Source organism: Oncorhynchus clarkii, unplaced genomic scaffold (genome assembly GCF_045791955.1).
Source record: "Oncorhynchus clarkii lewisi isolate Uvic-CL-2024 unplaced genomic scaffold, UVic_Ocla_1.0 unplaced_contig_8906_pilon_pilon, whole genome shotgun sequence".
Classification (NCBI taxonomy): Eukaryota; Metazoa; Chordata; class Actinopteri; order Salmoniformes; family Salmonidae; genus Oncorhynchus; species Oncorhynchus clarkii.
In genome coordinates this window covers 12,501-30,853 of record NW_027259323.1, presented here as the reverse complement: position 1 = coordinate 30,853, position 18,353 = coordinate 12,501, and the positions used below count along the sequence as shown (strand labels likewise).

At 48.2% G+C, this 18,353-nt stretch overlaps 1 protein-coding gene across 1 annotated transcript in view; it reads left to right on the top strand.

Annotated features, from left to right (window-relative positions):
- Window positions 1-265: 265 nt before the first annotated feature.
- LOC139399962 (vacuolar protein sorting-associated protein 8 homolog) overlaps window positions 266-18,353 on the top strand; it is a 25,032-nt gene continuing 6,944 nt past the window's right edge. Inside the window, exons 1-2 of the mRNA XM_071145099.1 lie at window positions 266-426; window positions 12,060-12,140. Of these exons, the coding sequence (XP_071001200.1) occupies window positions 400-426; window positions 12,060-12,140 (108 nt within the window). The 5' untranslated portion in view covers window positions 266-399. The remainder of the gene's footprint in view (window positions 427-12,059; window positions 12,141-18,353) is intronic.

The window sequence follows — 18,353 nt, the reverse complement described above, 5'->3', positions numbered from 1 at the left end:
CTGGGAGACTGGTAAGGATAGAGAAAACAATGAATGCAGCCAAATACAGGAACATCCTTGATGAGAACCTGCTTCAGAGTGCAAACAACCTTAGACTGGGGTGAAGATTTACGTTCCAACAGGACAATGACCCCAAGCATACAGCCCAAGCAACACTGGAATGGCTTCAGAACTAGAATGTGTCCTTGAGTGCCAGCCAAAGCCCAGACTTGAATCCCATTGAAAACTTGTGGAAAGACTTGAAGATTGCTGTTTACCACCGCTTTCCATCTAACTTAACAGAGCTTGAGGAAATCCCCAAATCCAGATGTGCAAAGCTGATCCAGACTTCCCCAAGATGACTCAAAGCTGATCCAGACATCCCCAAGACGACTCAAAGCTGATCCAGACATCCCCAAGATGACTCAGCTGCAATCGCCCCCAAAGGTGCTTTTACAAAGTATTGACCCAGGTGTGAACACAAAAATAATAATAATTCATGGGGTATTGTGTGTAGATGGGTGAGAGAAAACAAATCAATGTAATCTGTTTTGAATTCAGGCTGTAACACAACAAGATGTAGACGTAGTCAAGGGGAATTAACACGTTCAGATCCATCACACTATCAGTGCTTTGCTGTTCACCGTCCCAGAATCCCTCACATCTCTCTATCTCTCTGTCAGCGTTTGAAAATGTCATCTCACCAATCAGACAACACACACACACACACACCTGTTTAGCCTCCAGTCAATGTTGTAAATGTCACTTCCACCCTGCATTTATCTTAAATAACTCTGACTTTTCAAAACAGATTATCTTTCTCTTGTTCCTCGTTGCCGTTCAGCCAATCTTCATGCAGGTCACGTTTGATGGGTTTTTCCTCAGGCGCTGGCATTTTACAGTTATTAAAAAGATCCAAATCACCAGAGGGCCGTGGAAACAATGATTGTTTTATTCTGTTATTTTTCTGTTAATTGAAGCCTGTCAACAGTGGAGGTCTTTGGAGCTACTATAGTGTCCTAGAGATGAGAGATGTGGATAGTGTCCTAGAGATGAGAGATGTGGATAGTGTCCTAGAGATGAGGATAGTGTCCTAGAGATGAGGATAGTGTCCTAGAGATGAGGATAGTGTCCTAGAGATGTGGATAGTGTCCTAGAGATGAGAGATGTGGATAGTGTCCTAGAGATGAGAGATGTGGATAGTGTCCTAGATCTGTAGATAGTGTCCTGGAGATGAGAGACGTGGATAGTGTCCTATAGATGTGGATAGTGTCCTAGAGATGAGAGATGTGGATAGTGTCCTAGGGATGTGGATAATAGTGCCCTAGAGATGAGGGACGTGGATAATAGTGTCCTAGAGATGAGAGATGGGGATAGTGTCCTAGAGATGAGAGATGGGGATAGTGTCGTAGAGATGTGGATAGTGTCGTAGAGATGTGTATAGTGTCGTAGAGATGTGTATAGTGTCGTAGAGATGTGTATAGTGTCGTAGAGATGTGTATAGTGTCGTAGAGATGTGTATAGTGTCGTAGAGATGTGTATAGTGTCGTAGAGATGTGGATAGTGTCGTAGAGATGTGGATAGTGTCGTAGAGATGTGGATAGTGTCGTAGAGATGTGGATAGTGTCCTAGAGATGTGGATAGTGTCCTAGAGATGAGAGATGGGGATAGTGTCCTAGAGATGTGAGATTTGGATAGTGTCCTAGAGATGAGAGATGAGGATAGTGTCCTAGAGATGAGGATGGTGTCCTAGAGATGAGAGATGGGGATAGTGTCGTAGAGATGTGGATAGTGTCGTAGAGATGTGGATAATGTCCTAGAGATGAGAGATGGGGATAGTGTCGTAGAGATGTGGATAGTGTCGTAGAGATGTGGATAATGTCCTAGAGATGAGGGATGGGGATAGTGTCCTAGAGATGAGGGACGGGGATAGTGTCCTAGAGATGTGGATAGTGTCCTAGAGATGAGTGATGGATAGTGTCCTAGAGATGTGGATAGTGTCCTAGAGATGTGGATAGTGTCCTATAGATGTGGATAGTGTCCTATAGATGTGGATAGTGTCCTATAGATGTGGATAGTGTCCTATAGATGTGGATGGTGTCCTAGAGATGTGGATGGTGTCCTAGAGATGTGGATGGTGTCCTAGAGATGTGGATGGTGTCCTAGAGATGAGGATAGTGTCCTAGAGATGTGGATAGTGTCCTAGAGATGAGAGATGTGGATAGTGTCCTATAGATGTGGATAGTGTCCTATAGATGTGGATAGTGTCCTAGAGATGTGGATAGTTTCCTAGAGATGTGGATAGTGTCCTAGAGATGTGGATAGTGTCCTAGAGATGAGAGATGGGGATAGTGTCCTAGAGATGTGGATAGTGTCCTAGAGATGTGGATAGTGTCCTAGAGATGAGGGACGGGATAGTGTCCTATAGATGTGGATAGTGTCCTATAGATGTGGATAGTGTCCTATAGATGTGGATAGTGTCCTAGAGATGAGAGATGGGGATAGTGTCTTAGAGATGAGAGATGTGGATAGTGTCCTAGAGATGTGGATAGTGTCCTAGAGATGTGGATAGTGTCCTAGAGATGTGGATAGCGTCCTATAGATGTGGATAGTGTCCTATAAATGTGGATAGTGTCCTATAAATGTGGATAGTGTCCTATAAATGTGGATAGTGTCCTAGAGATGTGGATAGTGTCCTAGAGCTGAGAGATGTGGATAGTGTCCTAGAGATGAGATGGGGATAGTGTCCTAGAGATGAGAGATGGGGATAGTGTCCTAGAGATTAGAGATGGGGATAGTGTCCTAGAGATGAGAGATGGGGATAGTGTCCTAGAGATGAGAGATGGGGATAGTGTCCTAGAGATGTGGATAGTGTCCTAGAGATTAGAGATGGGGATAGTGTCCTAGAGATGAGAGATGGGGATAGTGTCCTAGAGATGAGGGACGGGCATAGTGTCATAGAGATGTGGATAGTGTCCTAGAGATGAGTGATGGATAGTGTCCTAGAGATGTGGATAGTGTCCTAGAGATGTGGATAGTGTCCTAGAGATGTGGATAGTGTCCTAGAGATGTGGATAGTGTACTATAGATGTGGTTGGTGTCCTAGAGATGTGGATAGTTTCCTAGAGATGTGGATAGTTTCCTAGAGATGTGGATAGTGTCCTAGAGATGAGAGATGTGGATAGTGTCCTAAATGAGAGATGTGGATAGTGTCCTAGAGATGTGGATAGTGTCCTATAGATGTGGATAGTGTCCTATAGATGTGGATAGTGTCCTAGAGATGTGGATAGTGTCCTAGAGATGTGGATAGTGTCCTAGAGATGTGGATAGTGTCCTAGAGATGTGGATAGTGTCCTAGAGATGAGAGATGTGGATAGTGTCCTAAAGATGGGAGATGGGGATAGTGTCCTAGAGATGAGAGATGTGGATAGTGTCCTAGAGATGAGAGATGTGGATAGTGTCCTAGAGATGAGAGATGTGGATAGTGTCCTAGAGATGAGAGATGTGGATAGTGTCCTAGAGATGAGAGATGGGGATAGTGTCCTAGAGATGGGGATAGTGTCCTAGAGATGTGGATAGTGTCCTAGAGATGAGGGACGGGGATAGTGTCCTATAGATGTGGATAGTGTCCTATAGATGTGGATAGTGTCCTATAGATGTGGATAGTGTCCTAGAGATGTGGATAGTGTCCTAGAGATGTGGATAGTGTCCTAGAGATGAGAGATGGGGATAGTGTCCTAGAGATGAGAGATGGGGATATTGTCCTAGAGATGAGAGATGGGGATAGTGTCCTAGAGATGAGGATAGTGTCCTGGAGATGAGAGATGTGGATCCTGTCCTAGAGATGTGGATAGTGTTCTGGAGATGTGGATAGTGTCCTAGAGATGAGGATAGTGTCCTAGAGATGTGGATAGTGTCCTAGAGATGTGGATAGTGTCCTAGAGATGTGGATAGTGTCCTAGAGATGAGAGATGTGGATAGTGTCCTAGAGATGAGAGATGGGGATAGTGTCCTAGAGATGAGAGATGGGGATAGCGTCCTAGAGATGGGGATAGTGTCCTAGAGATGAGGATAGTGTCCTGGAGATGAGAGATGAGGATAGTGTCCTGGAGATGAGAGATGGGGATAGTGTCCTAGAGATGAGAGATGTGGATACTGTCCTAGAGATGTGGATACTGTCCTGGAGATGAGGATAGTGTCCTAGAGATGAGGATAGTGTCCTAGAGATGAGAGATGTGGATAGTGTCCTAGAGATGAGAGATGTGGATAGTGTCCTAAATGAGAGATGTGGATAGTGTCCTAGAGATGTTGATAGTGTCCTATAGATGTGGATAGTGTCCTATAGATGTGGATAGTGTCCTAGAGATGTGGATAGTGTCCTAGAGATGTGGATAGTGTCCTATAGATGTGGATAGTGTCCTATAGATGTGGATAGTGTCCTGGAGATGAGGATAGTGTCCTAGATATGAGGATAGTGTCCTAGAGATGAGGATAGTGTCCTAGAGATGAGAGATGTGGATAGTGTCCTAGAAATGAGGATAGTGTCCTATAGATGTGGATAGTGTCCTAGAGATGAGGGACGGGCATAGTGTCCTAGAGATGTGGATAGTGTCCTAGAGATGAGTGATGGATAGTGTCCTAGAGATGTGGATAGTGTCCTAGAGATGAGTGATGGATAGTGTCCTAGAGATGTGGGTAGTGTCCTAGAGATGTGGGTAGTGTCCTATAGATGTGGATGGTGTCCTAGAGATGTGGATAGTGTCCTAGAGATGTGGATGGTGTCCTAGGGATGAGGATAGTTTCCTAGAGATGTGGATAGTGTCCTAGAGATGAGAGATGTGGATAGTGTCCTAAATTAGAGATGTGGATAGTGTCCTATAGATGTGGATAGTGTCCTATAGATGTGGATAGTGTCCTAGAGATGTGGATAGTGTCCTAGAGATGTGGATAGTGTCCTAGAGATGTGGATAGTGTCCTAGAGATGTGGATAGTGTCCTAGAGATGTGGATAGTGTCCTAGAGATGAGAGATGGGGATAGTGTCCTAGAGATGAGAGATGTGGATAGTGTCCTAGAGATGTGGATAGTGTCCTAGAGATGAGGGACGGGGATAGTGTCCTATAGATGTGGATAGTGTCCTATAGATGTGGATAGTGTCCTATAGATGTGGATAGTGTCCTATAAATGTGGATAGTGTCCTAGAGATGTTGATAGTGTCCTAGAGATGTTGATAGTGTCCTAGAGATGTGGATAGTGTCCTAGAGATGAGAGATGGGGATAGTGTCCTAGAGATGAGAGATGGGGATATTGTCCTAGAGATGAGAGATGGGGATAGTGTCCTAGAGATGAGGATAGTGTCCTGGAGATGAGAGATGTGGATACTGTCCTAGAGATGTGGATAGTGTTCTGGAGATGTGGATAGTGTCCTAGAGATGAGGATAGTGTCCTATAGATGAGGATAGTGTCCTAGAGATGAGGATAGTGTCCTAGAGATGTGGATAGTGTCCTAGAGATGTGAGATGTGGATAGTGTCCTAGAGATGTGAGATGTGGATAGTGTCCTAGAGATGAGGATAGTGTCCTAGAGATGAGGATAGTGTCCTAGAGATGGGGATAGTGTCCTAGAGATGAGGATAGTGTCCTAGAGATGAGGATAGTGTCATAGAGATGAGGATAGTGTCCTAGAAATGAGAGATGTGGATAGTGTCCTAGAGATGTGAGATGTGGATAGTGTCCTAGAGATGTGAGATGTGGATAGTGTCCTAGAGATGAGGATAGTGTCCTAGAGATGAGGATAGTGTCCTAGAGATGGGGATAGTGTCCTAGAGATGAGGATAGTGTCCTAGAGATGAGAGATGTGGATAGTGTCCTATAGAGATGAGGATAGTGTCCTAGAGATGAGAGATGTGGATAGTGTCCTATAGAGATGATGATAGTGTCCTAGAGATGAGAGATGTGGATTGTGTCCTAGAGATGAGGATAGTGTCCTAGAGATGAGAGATGAGGATAGTGTCCTATAGAGATGAGGATAGTGTCCTAGAGATGTGGATAGTGTCCTATAGAGATGAGGATAGTGTCCTAGAGATGAGAGATGTGGATAGTGTCCTATAGAGATGGGGATAGTGTCCTAGAGATGAGGATAGTGTCCTAGAGATGAGAGATGTGGATAGTGTCCTAGAGATGTGAGATGTGGATAGTGTCCTAGAGATGTGAGATGTGGATAGTGTCCTAGAGATGAGGATAGTGTCCTAGAGATGGGGATAGTGTCCTAGAGATGAGGATAGTGTCCTAGAGATGAGAGATGTGGATAGTGTCCTATAGAGATGAGGATAGTGTCCTAGAGATGGGGATAGTGTCCTAGAGATGAGGATAGTGTCCTAGAGATGAGAGATGTGGATAGTGTCCTATAGAGATGAGGATAGTGTCCTAGAGATGAGAGATGTGGATAGTGTCCTAGAGATGAGGATAGTGTTCTAGAGATGAGAGATGAGGATAGTGTCCTATAGAGATGAGGATAGTGTCCTAGAGATGTGGATAGTGTCCTATAGAGATGAGGATAGTGTCCTAGAGATGAGAGATGTGGATAGTGTCCTATAGAGATGGGGATAGTGTCCTATAGATGTGGATAGTGTCCTATAGATGTGGATAGTGTCCTAGAGATGTGGATAGTGTCCTATAGATGTGGATGGTGTCCTAGAGATGTGGATAGTGTCCTAGAGATGTGGATGGTGTCCTAGAGATGAGGATAGTTTCCTAGAGATGTGGATAGTGTCCTAGAGATGAGAGATGTGGATAGTGTCCTAAATTAGAGATGTGGATAGTGTCCTATAGATGTGGATAGTGTCCTATAGATGTGGATAGTGTCCTATAGATGTGGATAGTGTCCTAGAGATGTGGATAGTGTCCTAGAGATGTGGATAGTGTCCTAGAGATGTGGATAGTGTCCTAGAGATGAGGATAGTGTCCTAGAGATGAGAGATGGGGATAGTGTCCTAGAGATGTGGATAGTGTCCTAGAGATGAGAGATGTGGATAGTGTCCTAAATTAGAGATGTGGATAGTGTCCTATAGATGTGGATAGTGTCCTATAGATGTGGATAGTGTCCTAGAGATGTGGATAGTGTCCTAGAGATGTGGATAGTGTCCTAGAGATGTGGATAGTGTCCTAGAGATGTGGATAGTGTCCTAGAGATGAGGATAGTGTCCTATAGATGTGGATAGTGTCCTAGAGATGTGGATAGTGTCCTAGAGATGTGGATAGTGTCCTAGAGATGAGAGATGTGGATAGTGTCCTAGAGATGAGAGATGGGGATAGTGTCCTAGAGATGAGAGATGTGGATAGTGTCCTAGAGATGTGGATAGTGTCCTAGAGATGAGGGACGGGGATAGTGTCCTATAGATGTGGATAGTGTCCTATAGATGTGGATAGTGTCCTATAGATGTGGATAGTGTCCTATAAATGTGGATAGTGTCCTAGAGATGTTGATAGTGTCCTAGAGATGTTGATAGTGTCCTAGAGATGTGGATAGTGTCCTAGAGATGAGAGATGGGGATAGTGTCCTAGAGATGAGAGATGGGGATATTGTCCTAGAGATGAGAGATGGGGATAGTGTCCTAGAGATGAGGATAGTGTCCTGGAGATGAGAGATGTGGATACTGTCCTAGAGATGTGGATAGTGTTCTGGAGATGTGGATAGTGTCCTAGAGATGTGGATAGTGTTCTGGAGATGTGGATAGTGTCCTAGAGATGAGGATAGTGTCCTAGAGATGAGGATAGTGTCCTAGAGATGTGGATAGTGTCCTAGAGATGAGGATAGTGTCCTAGAGATGAGGATAGTGTCCTAGAAATGAGAGATGTGGATAGTGTCCTAGAGATGTGAGATGTGGATAGTGTCCTAGAGATGAGGATAGTGTCCTAGAGATGAGAGATGTGGATAGTGTCCTATAGAGATGGGGATAGTGTCCTATAGAGATGGGGATAGTGTCCTATAGAGATGGGGATAGTGTCCTAGAGATGAGGATAGTGTCCTAGAGATGAGGATAGTGTCCTAGAGATGAGAGACGTGGATAGTGTCCTAGAGATGTGAGATGTGGATAGTGTCCTAGAGATGTGAGATGTGGATAGTGTCCTAGAGATGGGGATAGTGTCCTAGAGATGAGGATAGTGTCCTAGAGATGAGAGATGGGGATAGTGTCCTAGAGATGAGGATAGTGTCCTAGAGATGAGAGATGAGGATAGTGTCCTATAGAGATGAGGATAGTGTCCTATAGAGATGAGGATAGTGTCCTATAGAGATGAGGATAGTGTCCTATAGAGATGAGGATAGTGTCCTATAGAGATGAGGATAGTGTCCTATAGAGATGAGGATAGTGTCCTATAGAGATGAGGATAGTGTCCTATAGAGATGAGGATAGTGTCCTATAGAGATGAGGATAGTGTCCTATAGAGATGAGGATAGTGTCCTATAGAGATGAGGATAGTGTCCTATAGAGATGAGGATAGTGTCCTATAGAGATGAGGATAGTGTCCTATAGAGATGAGGATAGTGTCCTATAGATATGTGGATAGTGTCCTATAGAGATGAGGATAGTGTCCTATAGAGATGAGGATAGTGTCCTATAGAGATGAGGATAGTGTCCTATAGAGATGAGGATAGTGTCCTATAGAGATGAGGATAGTGTCCTAGAGATGAGGATAGTGTCCTAGAGATGAGGATAGTGTCCTATAGAGATCCCATATAAGATGTTTAATAGATGAGTGTTTTATTTCATTCTGCGGGGGATAATTAATCTGTTATTCTCTGAGCTGAACTCTACCCTGTTCTTATATGTTTCACAGCCCTTAAATCAACCGTATAACCAATCAACCAACGTCTGTGGCTGATCCATGCTGATGTGATGTGTTGTGGCTGATCCATGCTGATGTGTTGTGGCTGATCCATGCTGATGTGTTGTGGCTGATCCATGCTGATGTGTTGTGGCTGATCCATGCTGATGTGATGTGTTGTGTTGTGGCTGATCCATGCTGATGTGATGTGGCTGATCTATACTGATGTGTTGTGGCTGATCTATACTGATGTGTTGTGGCTGATCCATGCTGATGTGATGTGTTGTGGCTGATCCATGCTGATGTGATGTGTTGTGGCTGATCCATGCTGATGTGATGTGGCTGATCCATGCTGATGTGATGTGTTGTGGCTGATCCATGCTGATGTGATGTGTTGTGGCTGATCCATGCTGATGTGTTGTGTTGTGGCTGATCCATGCTGATGTGTTGTGGCTGATCCATGCTGATGTGTTGTGGCTGATCCATGCTGATGTGTTGTGGCTGATCCATGCTGATGTGTTGTGGCTGATCCATGCTGATGTGTTGTGCTGTGGCTGATCCATGCTGATGTGTTGTGGCTGATCCATGCTGATGTGATGTGGCTGATCCATGCTGATGTGTTGTGTTGTGGCTGATCCATGCTGATGTGATGTGTTGTGGCTGATCCATGCTGATGTGTTGTGTTGTGGCTGATCCATGCTGATGTGTTGTGGCTGATCCATGCTGATGTGATGTGTTGTGGCTGATCCATGCTGATGTGATGTGGCTGATCCATGCTGATGTGATGTGTTGTGTTGTGGCTGATCCATGCTGATGTGTTGTGGCTGATCCATGCTGATGTGTTGTGGCTGATCCATGCTGATGTGATGTGGCTGATCCATGCTGATGTGATGTGTTGTGTTGTGGCTGATCCATGCTGATGTGTTGTGGCTGATCCATGCTGATGTGTTGTGGCTGATCCATGCTGATGTGATGTGGCTGATCCATGCTGATGTGATGTGATCCATGCTGATGTGATGTGCTGATCCATGCTGATGTGATGTGATGTGTTGTGGCTGATCCATGCTGATGTGATGTGGCTGATCCATGCTGATGTGTTGTGGCTGATCCATGCTGATGTGATGTGGCTGATCCATGCTGATGTGATGTGGCTGATCCATGCTGATGTGATGTGTTGTGGCTGATCCATGCTGATGTGTTGTGTTGTGGCTGATCCATGCTGATGTGTTGTGTTGTGGCTGATCCATGCTGATGTGATGTGTTGTGGCTGATCCATGCTGATGTGTTGTGTTGTGGCTGATCCATGCTGATGTGATGTGTTGTGGCTGATCCATGCTGATGTGATGTGTTGTGGCTGATCCATGCTGATGTGATGTGTTGTGGCTGATCCATGCTGATGTGATGTGTTGTGGCTGATCCATGCTGATGTGTTGTGTTGTGGCTGATCCATGCTGATGTGATGTGTTGTGGCTGATCCATGCTGATGTGATGTGTTGTGGCTGATCCATGCTGATGTGATGTGTTGCGGCTGATCCATGCTGATGTGTTGTGTTGCGGCTGATCCATGCTGATGTGATGTGTTGTGGCTGATCCATGCTGATGTGTTGTGGCTGATCCATGCTGATGTGTTGTGGCTGATCCATGCTGATGTGTTGTGTTGTGGCTGATCCATGCTGATGTGATGTGTTGTGGCTGATCCATGCTGATGTGTTGTGGCTGATCCATGCTGATGTGATGTGTTGTGGCTGATCCATGCTGATGTGATGTGTTGTGGCTGATCCATGCTGATGTGATGTGTTGTGGCTGATCTATACTGATGTGATGTGTTGTGTTGTGGCTGATCCATGCTGATGTGTTGTGGCTGATCCATGCTGATGTGTTGTGGCTGATCCATGCTGATGTGATGTGTTGTGGCTGATATATACTGATGTGATGTGTTGTGGCTGATCTATACTGATGTGATGTGTTGTGTTGTGGCTGATCTATACTGATGTGATGTGGCTGATCCATGCTGATGTGTTGTGTTGTGGCTGATCCATGCTGATGTGTTGTGGCTGATCCATGCTGATGTGTTGTGGCTGATCCATGCTGATGTGATGTGTTGTGGCTGATCCATGCTGATGTGATGTGTTGTGGCTGATCCATGCTGATGTGATGTGTTGTGGCTGATCCATGCTGATGTGATGTGTTGTGGCTGATCCATGCTGATGTGATGTGTTGTGGCTGATCTATACTGATGTGATGTGTTGTGTTGTGGCTGATCCATGCTGATGTGTTGTGGCTGATCCATGCTGATGTGTTGTGGCTGATCCATGCTGATGTGATGTGTTGTGGCTGATCCATGCTGATGTGATGTGTTGTGGCTGATCTATACTGATGTGTTGTGGCTGATCCATGCTGATGTGATGTGTTGTGGCTGATCCATGCTGTTGTGTTGTGGCTGATCCATGCTGATGTGTTGTGGCTGATCCATGCTGATGTGATGTGATGTGGCTGATCCATGCTGATGTGTTGTGGCTGATCTATACTGATGTGTTGTGGCTGATCCATGCTGATGTGTTGTGTTGTGGCTGATCCATGCTGATGTGATGTGATGTGTTGTGGCTGATCCATGCTGATGTGTTGTGGCTGATCCATGCTGATGTGTTGTGGCTGATCCATGCTGATGTGTTGTGGCTGATCCATGCTGATGTGTTGTGGCTGATCTATACTGATGTGTTGTGGCTGATCCATGCTGATGTGTTGTGGCTGATCTATACTGATGTGTTGTGGCTGATCCATGCTGATGTGTTGTGGCTGATCCATGCTGATGTGATGTGGCTGATCAATGCTGATGTGTTGTGGCTGATCTATACTGATGTGTTGTGGCTGATCCATGCTGATGTGTTGTGGCTGATCTATACTGATGTGTTGTGGCTGATCCATGCTGATGTGTTGTGGCTGATCCATGCTGATGTGTTGTGGCTGATCTATACTGATGTGTTGTGGCTGATCCATGCTGATGTGTTGTGGCTGATCCATGCTGATGTGTTGTGGCTGATCCATGCTGATGTGATGTGGCTGATCCATGCTGATGTGATGTGTTGTGGCTGATCCATGCTGATGTGTTGTGGCTGATCCATGCTGATGTGATGTGGCTGATCCATGCTGATGTGTTGTGGCTGATCTATACTGATGTGTTGTGGCTGATCTATACTGATGTGATGTGGCTGATCCATGCTGATGTGTTGTGGCTGATCTATACTGATGTGCTGTAGGTGTTTGCTGAGACCACGTTGGACCCCCAGCAGAGTCAGTCCTGGGACCAGCTACGATGCCTCTACAGAGGACCTTCCAGGGTAGGTCTGCTACTCCTTTCTGTGTTTCTCCCTCTCCTCTCTCCTCTCTCATGTTATGTTTCTCTCTGCATTGAAACGTGGAAGACGTCACCGTCAGGAAGTGGATACACTAACGGATTAGCTAGCATCAATACTTCATATTGCTGACTGGGCTTCAAATAAGGATGGAGGGAGACAGGCAGGCAGAGAGACAGGCAGGCAGGCAGAGAGGCAGGCAGGCAGGCAGAGAGGCAGGCAGGCAGGCAGAGAGACAGGCAGGCAGGCAGAGAGACAGGCAGGCAGGCAGAGAGACAGGCAGGCAGGCAGAGAGACAGGCAGGCAGGCAGAGAGGCAGGCAGGCAGGCAGAGAGACAGGCAGGCAGGCAGAGAGACAGGCAGGCAGGCAGGCAGAGAGACAGGCAGGCAGGCAGAGAGACAGGCAGGCAGGCAGAGAGAGAGACAGGCCGGCAGGCAGAGAGACATGCAGGCAGGCAGGCAGAGAGACAGACAGGCAGAGAGAGAGACAGGCAGGCAGAGAGAGAGACAGGCAGGCAGAGAGAGAGACAGGCAGGCAGAGAGAGAGACAGGCAGGCATAGAGACAGACAGGCAGGCAGAGAGACAGGCAGGCAGGCAGGCAGAGAGACAGGCAGGCAGGCAGGCAGAGAGACAGGCAGGCAGGCAGGCAGAGAGACAGGCAGGCAGGCAGGCAGAGAGACAGGCAGGCAGGCAGGCAGAGAGACAGGCAGGCAGGCAGGCAGAGAGACATGCAGGCAGGCAGAGAGACATGCAGGCAGGCAGAGAGACATGCAGGCAGGCAGAGAGACATGCAGGCAGGCAGAGAGACATGCAGGCAGGCAGAGAGAGAGAGACAGGTAGGCAGAGAGAGAGAGACAGGCAGGCAGAGAGACTGGCAGGCAGGCAGAGAGACTGGCAGGCAGGCAGAGAGACTGGCAGGCAGGCAGAGAGACTGGCAGGCAGGCAGAGAGACTGGCAGGCAGGCAGAGAGACTGGCAGGCAGGCAGAGAGACTGGCAGGCAGGCAGGCAGAGAGACAGGCAGGCAGGCGGAGAGACATGCAGGCAGGCGGAGAGACATGCAGGCAGGCAGAGAGAGAGACAGTCAGAGAGAGACAGGCAGGCAGAGAGAGAGAGACAGGTAGGCAGAGAGAGAGAGACAGGCAGGCAGAGAGACTGGCCAGGCAGGCAGGCAGAGAGACAGGCAGGCAGGCAGAGAGACATGCAGGCAGGCAGAGAGAGAGACAGTCAGAGAGAGACAGGCAGGCAGAGAGAGAGAGACAGGTAGGCAGAGAGAGAGAGACAGGTAGGCAGAGAGAGAGGCAGGCAGGCAGAGAGACTGGCAGGCAGGCAGAGAGACTGGCAGGCAGGCAGAGAGACAGGCAGGCAGGCAGGCAGAGAGACAGGCAGGCAGGCAGGCGGAGAGACATGCAGGCAGGCGGAGAGACATGCAGGCAGGCGGAGAGACATGCAGGCAGGCAGAGAGAGAGACAGTCAGAGAGAGACAGGCAGGCAGAGAGAGAGAGACAGGTAGGCAGAGAGAGAGAGACAGGCAGGCAGAGAGACAGGCAGGCAGGCAGAGAGACATGCAGGCAGGCAGAGAGAGAGACAGTCAGAGAGAGACAGGCAGGCAGAGAGAGAGAGACAGGTAGGCAGAGAGAGAGAGACAGGTAGGCAGAGAGAGAGGCAGGCAGGCAGAGAGACTGGCAGGCAGGCAGAGAGACTGGCAGGCAGGCAGGCAGAGAGACTGGCAGGCAGGCAGGCAGAGAGACTGGCAGGCAGGCGGAGAGACAGGCAGGCAGGCGGAGAGACAGGCAGGCAGGCGGAGAGACAGGCAGGCAGGCGGAGAGACAGGCAGGCAGGCGGAGAGACAGGCAGGCAGGCGGAGAGACAGGCAGGCAGGCGGAGAGACATGCAGGCAGGCGGAGAGACATGCAGGCAGGCGGAGAGACATGCAGGCAGGCGGAGAGACATGCAGGCAGGCAGAGAGACAGTCAGAGAGAGAGAGACAGTCAGGCAGAGAGAAACAGGCAGGCAGAGAGAGACAGGCAGGCAGAGAGAGGAGAGAGAGAGACAGGCAGGTAGAGGGAGACAGACAGGCAGGCAGGAAGAAACAGGCAGGCAGAGAGTTTTCTGTTCTGTTCAATGGAAATATCCCCCTCCCCCCTCCCTCCCTCCCTCCCTCTCCTTATCCCTCCTCTCCTCCCTCCCTCTCCTTATCCCTCCTCTCCTCCCTCCCTCTCATTATCCCTCCCTCTCCTCCCTCCCTCTCCTCTCCTCCCTCCCTCTCCTTATCAGCCCCCCTCCCTCCCTCCCTCCCTCTCCTTATCCCTCCTCTCATCCCTCCCTCTCCTTATCCCTCCCTCTCCTCCCTCCCTCTCCTCCCTCCCTCTCCTTATCAGCCCTCCCTCCCTCCCTCTCCTTATCCCTCCTCTCCTCCCCCCTCTCCTTATCAGTCCTCTCCTCCCCCCTCTCCGTATCAATCCTCTCCTCCCCCCTCTCCTTATCAATCCTCTCCTCCCCCCTCTCCTTATCAATCCTCTCCTCCCCCCTCTCCTTATCAATCCTCTCCTCCCCCCTCTCCTTATCAGTCCTCCCTCCCTCCCTCCCTCGATCCCTCCCTCCCTCCCTCTCCTTATCAGTCCTCTCCTCCCTCCCTCTCCTTATCAGTCCTCTCCTCCCTCCCTCCCTCTCCTTATCCCTCCTCTCCTCTCCTCCCCCCTCTCCTTATCAGTCCTCTCCTCCCCCCTCTCCTTATCCCTCCTCCCCTCCCTCCCTCCCTCTTCTCCCTCCCCTCCCTCTTCTCCCTCCCCTCCCTCCCTCCCTCTTCTCCCTCCCTCCCTCCCTCTTCTCCCTCCCTCCCTCTTCTCCCTCCCCTCCCTCCCTCTTCTCCCTCCCCATCCTCCTCTTCTCCCTCCCCTCCCTCCTCTTCTCCCTCTTCTCCCTCCCTCCCTCTTCTCCCTCCCTCCCTCTTCTCCCCTCCCTCCCTCCCTCTTCTCCCTCTTCTCCCTCCCTCATCTTCTCCCTCCCTCTCCTAATTTTCCCTCCAGGTTGTTAAATCTATGTGTCTTATCCTCCCACATGAGTATATAATGAACAGAGAGAGAGCCTCCTCTATTCCTTTCCCTTATTAATTCAATTTGGTTTACCGAGGCGTAAAAACACACACACACACACACACACACACACACACACACACACACTGTCATTCATTCTTCATTAATTCATGTACCTCAGCCTCTGTGCTCATTACCATCCTGATATAAACTGTGTTGAGAGCTGAACCAACAATAACAGAGTGAGTGACCTTTGAAGTTGAGTGTGAAGAATGAATTCTCTATGTAAGTAGCCAATGAGACTGTTGCCAATAGGGTCCTAACCCCGCCCATGTTGGCCAGGGTTGGGGGTTCAATTCAGTAGTTTTCAATTCAATCAATTATATTCACATCAATGAAATTCAATGAATGAATCGAAAAAATATTATTCTCTTGGGACAATGGCAACAACCAGTAGTGTTGGGACTCTGTCGTTGTGGAGATGTTGTTACCATGGCGACATGTTCCCATCTTTGACCCTAATCCTTTCAGAGTTAGAAGAGCCCTTCTGATAGATTTGATGGTTACACACACACACACACACACACACACAGTATAACACTCCAACCAACATCTGTCTGAGGTCTGAACAAGTGAATGATACGAGAAGACAGACACACACAGATGGGTGGCTGAGTACCATGTGGCTTCCCTTAGAGATAATGACATGATGAAGACTGTCAAACTGTAAGAATATATCCCATCAATAGAGAGGAGGGAGGGAGGGAGGGAGGAAGGAGGGAGGTAGGGAGGTGGGGTAGGAGGGAGGGAGGGAGGGAGGGGGGTAGGAAGGAGGGAGGGAGGGAGGGAGGGAGGGAGGGGGGGTAGGAAGGAGGGAGGGGGGGTAGGAAGGAGGGAGGGAGGGAGGGAGGGAGGGGGGGTAGGAAGGAGGGAGGGAGGGAAGGAGGGAGGGAGGGGGGGTAGGAGGGAGGGAGGGTAGGTAGGGAGGGAGGGAGGGGGGGTAGGAGGGAGGGTAGGGAGGGAGAGATAGATGGATAGAGAGAGAGAGAGAGATGGATAGAGAGAGAGAGAGATGGATAGAGAGAGATGGATAGAGAGAGAGATGGATACATAGAGAGGGAGAGAGAGAGATGGATATATAGAGAGGGAGAGAGAGAGAGATGGATATATAGAGAGGGAGAGAGAGAGATGGATATATAGAGAGGGAGAGAGAGAGAGATGGATATATAGAGAGGGAGAGAGAGAGATGGATATATAGAGAGGGAGAGAGAGAGAGATGGATATATAGAGAAGGAGAGAGAGAGAGATGGATATATAGAGAGGGAGAGAGAGATGGATATATAGAGAGGGAGAGAGAGATGAGAGAGAGGGAGATGGACAGAGAGATGGATATATAGAGGGAGAGAGAGATGAGAGAGAGGGAGATGGACAGAGAGATGGATATATAGAGAGGGAGAGAGAGATGAGAGAGAGGGAGATGGACAGAGAGATGATAGAGAAAAACCCTGTATCAAACATCCTGTCTGGGTTAAAACCCTGTATCAAACATCCTGTCTGGGTTAAAACCCTGTATCAAACATCCTGTCTGGGTTAAAACCCTGTATCAAACATCCTGTCTGGGTTAAAACCCTGTAACAAACATCCTGTCTGGGTTAAAACCCTGTATCAAACATCCTGTCTGGGTTAAAACCCTGTAACAAACATCCTGTCTGGGTTAAAACCCTGTATCAAACATCCTGTCTGGGTTAAAACCCTGTATCAAACATCCTGTCTGGGTTAAAACCCTGTATCAAACATCCTGTCTGGGTTAAAACCCTGTAACAAACATCCTGTCTGGGTTAAAACCCTGTAACAAACATCCTGTCTGGGTTAAAACCCTGTATCAAACATCCTGTCTGGGTTAAAACCCTGTATCAAACATCCTGTCTGGGTTAAAACCCTGTATCAAACAGCCTCCCCTCTCTTCTATCACCAGTCAGTGGGTGTTGTGGTTCCTTCCGTTGTGATCATTAGCAGCTTCACACCTAAAGTCTTACTCTGTTGGTCTGTCCTCTCCCTTCTCTCTTCAATTATCTCTCTCCCCTCCACCTTCTCTCTAATTCTCTCTCTCTCTCCCCTCCACCTTGTCTCTCTAATTCTCTCTCCCCTCCACCTTCTCTCTAATTCTCTCTCCCCTCCACCTTCTCTCTAATTCTCTCTCTCTCCCCTCCACCTTGTCTCTCTAATTCTCTCTCCCCTCCATCTTCTCTCTAATTCTCTCTCTCCCCTCCACCTTCTCTCTAATTCTCTCTCCCCTCCACCTTCTCTCTAATTCTCTCTCTCCCCTCCACCTTCTCTCTAATTCTCTCTCCCCTCCACCTTGTCTCTAATTCTCTCTCCCTTCCATCTTCTCTCTAATTCTCTCTCTCCCCTCCACCTTCTCTCTAATTATCTCTCCCCTCCACCTTATCTCTAATTCTCTCTCCCCTCCACCTTCTCTCTAATTCTCTCTCCCCTCCATCTTCTCTCTAATTCTCTCTCTCCCCTCCACCTTCTCTCTAATTCTCTCTCCCCTCCACCTTATCTCTAATTCTCTCTCTCCCCTCCACCTTGTCTCTCTAATTCTCTCTCTCTCGCCCCTCTACCTTCTCTCTAATTATTTCTCTCTCCCCTCCATCTTCTCTCTAATTCTCTCTCTCCCCTCCACCTTCTCTCTAATTCTCTCTCCCCTCCACCTTATCTCTAATTCTCTCTCTCCCCTCCACCTTATCTCTAATTCTCTCTCCCCTCCACCTTGTCTCTCTAATTCTCTCTCCCTCTCCCCTCTACCTTCTCTCTAATTCTCTCTCTCTCCCCTCCACCTTCTCTCTAATTCTCTCTCTCCCCTCCACCTTGTCTCTCTAATTCTCTCTCTCTCCTCCACCTTCTCTCTAATTATCTCTCTCTCCCCTCCACCTTATCTCTAATTCTCTCTCTCCCCTCCACCTTCTCTCTAATTCTCTCTCTCTCCCCTCATCTCTAATTCTCTCTCCCCCCTCCACCTTCTCTCTAATTCTCTCTCTCCCCCCTCCACCTTCTCTCTAATTCTCTCTCTCTCTCCTCCACCTTATCTCTCTAATTCTCTCTCTCTCTCCTCCACCTTATCTCTCTAATTCTCTCTCTCTCCCCTCCACCTTATCTCTCTA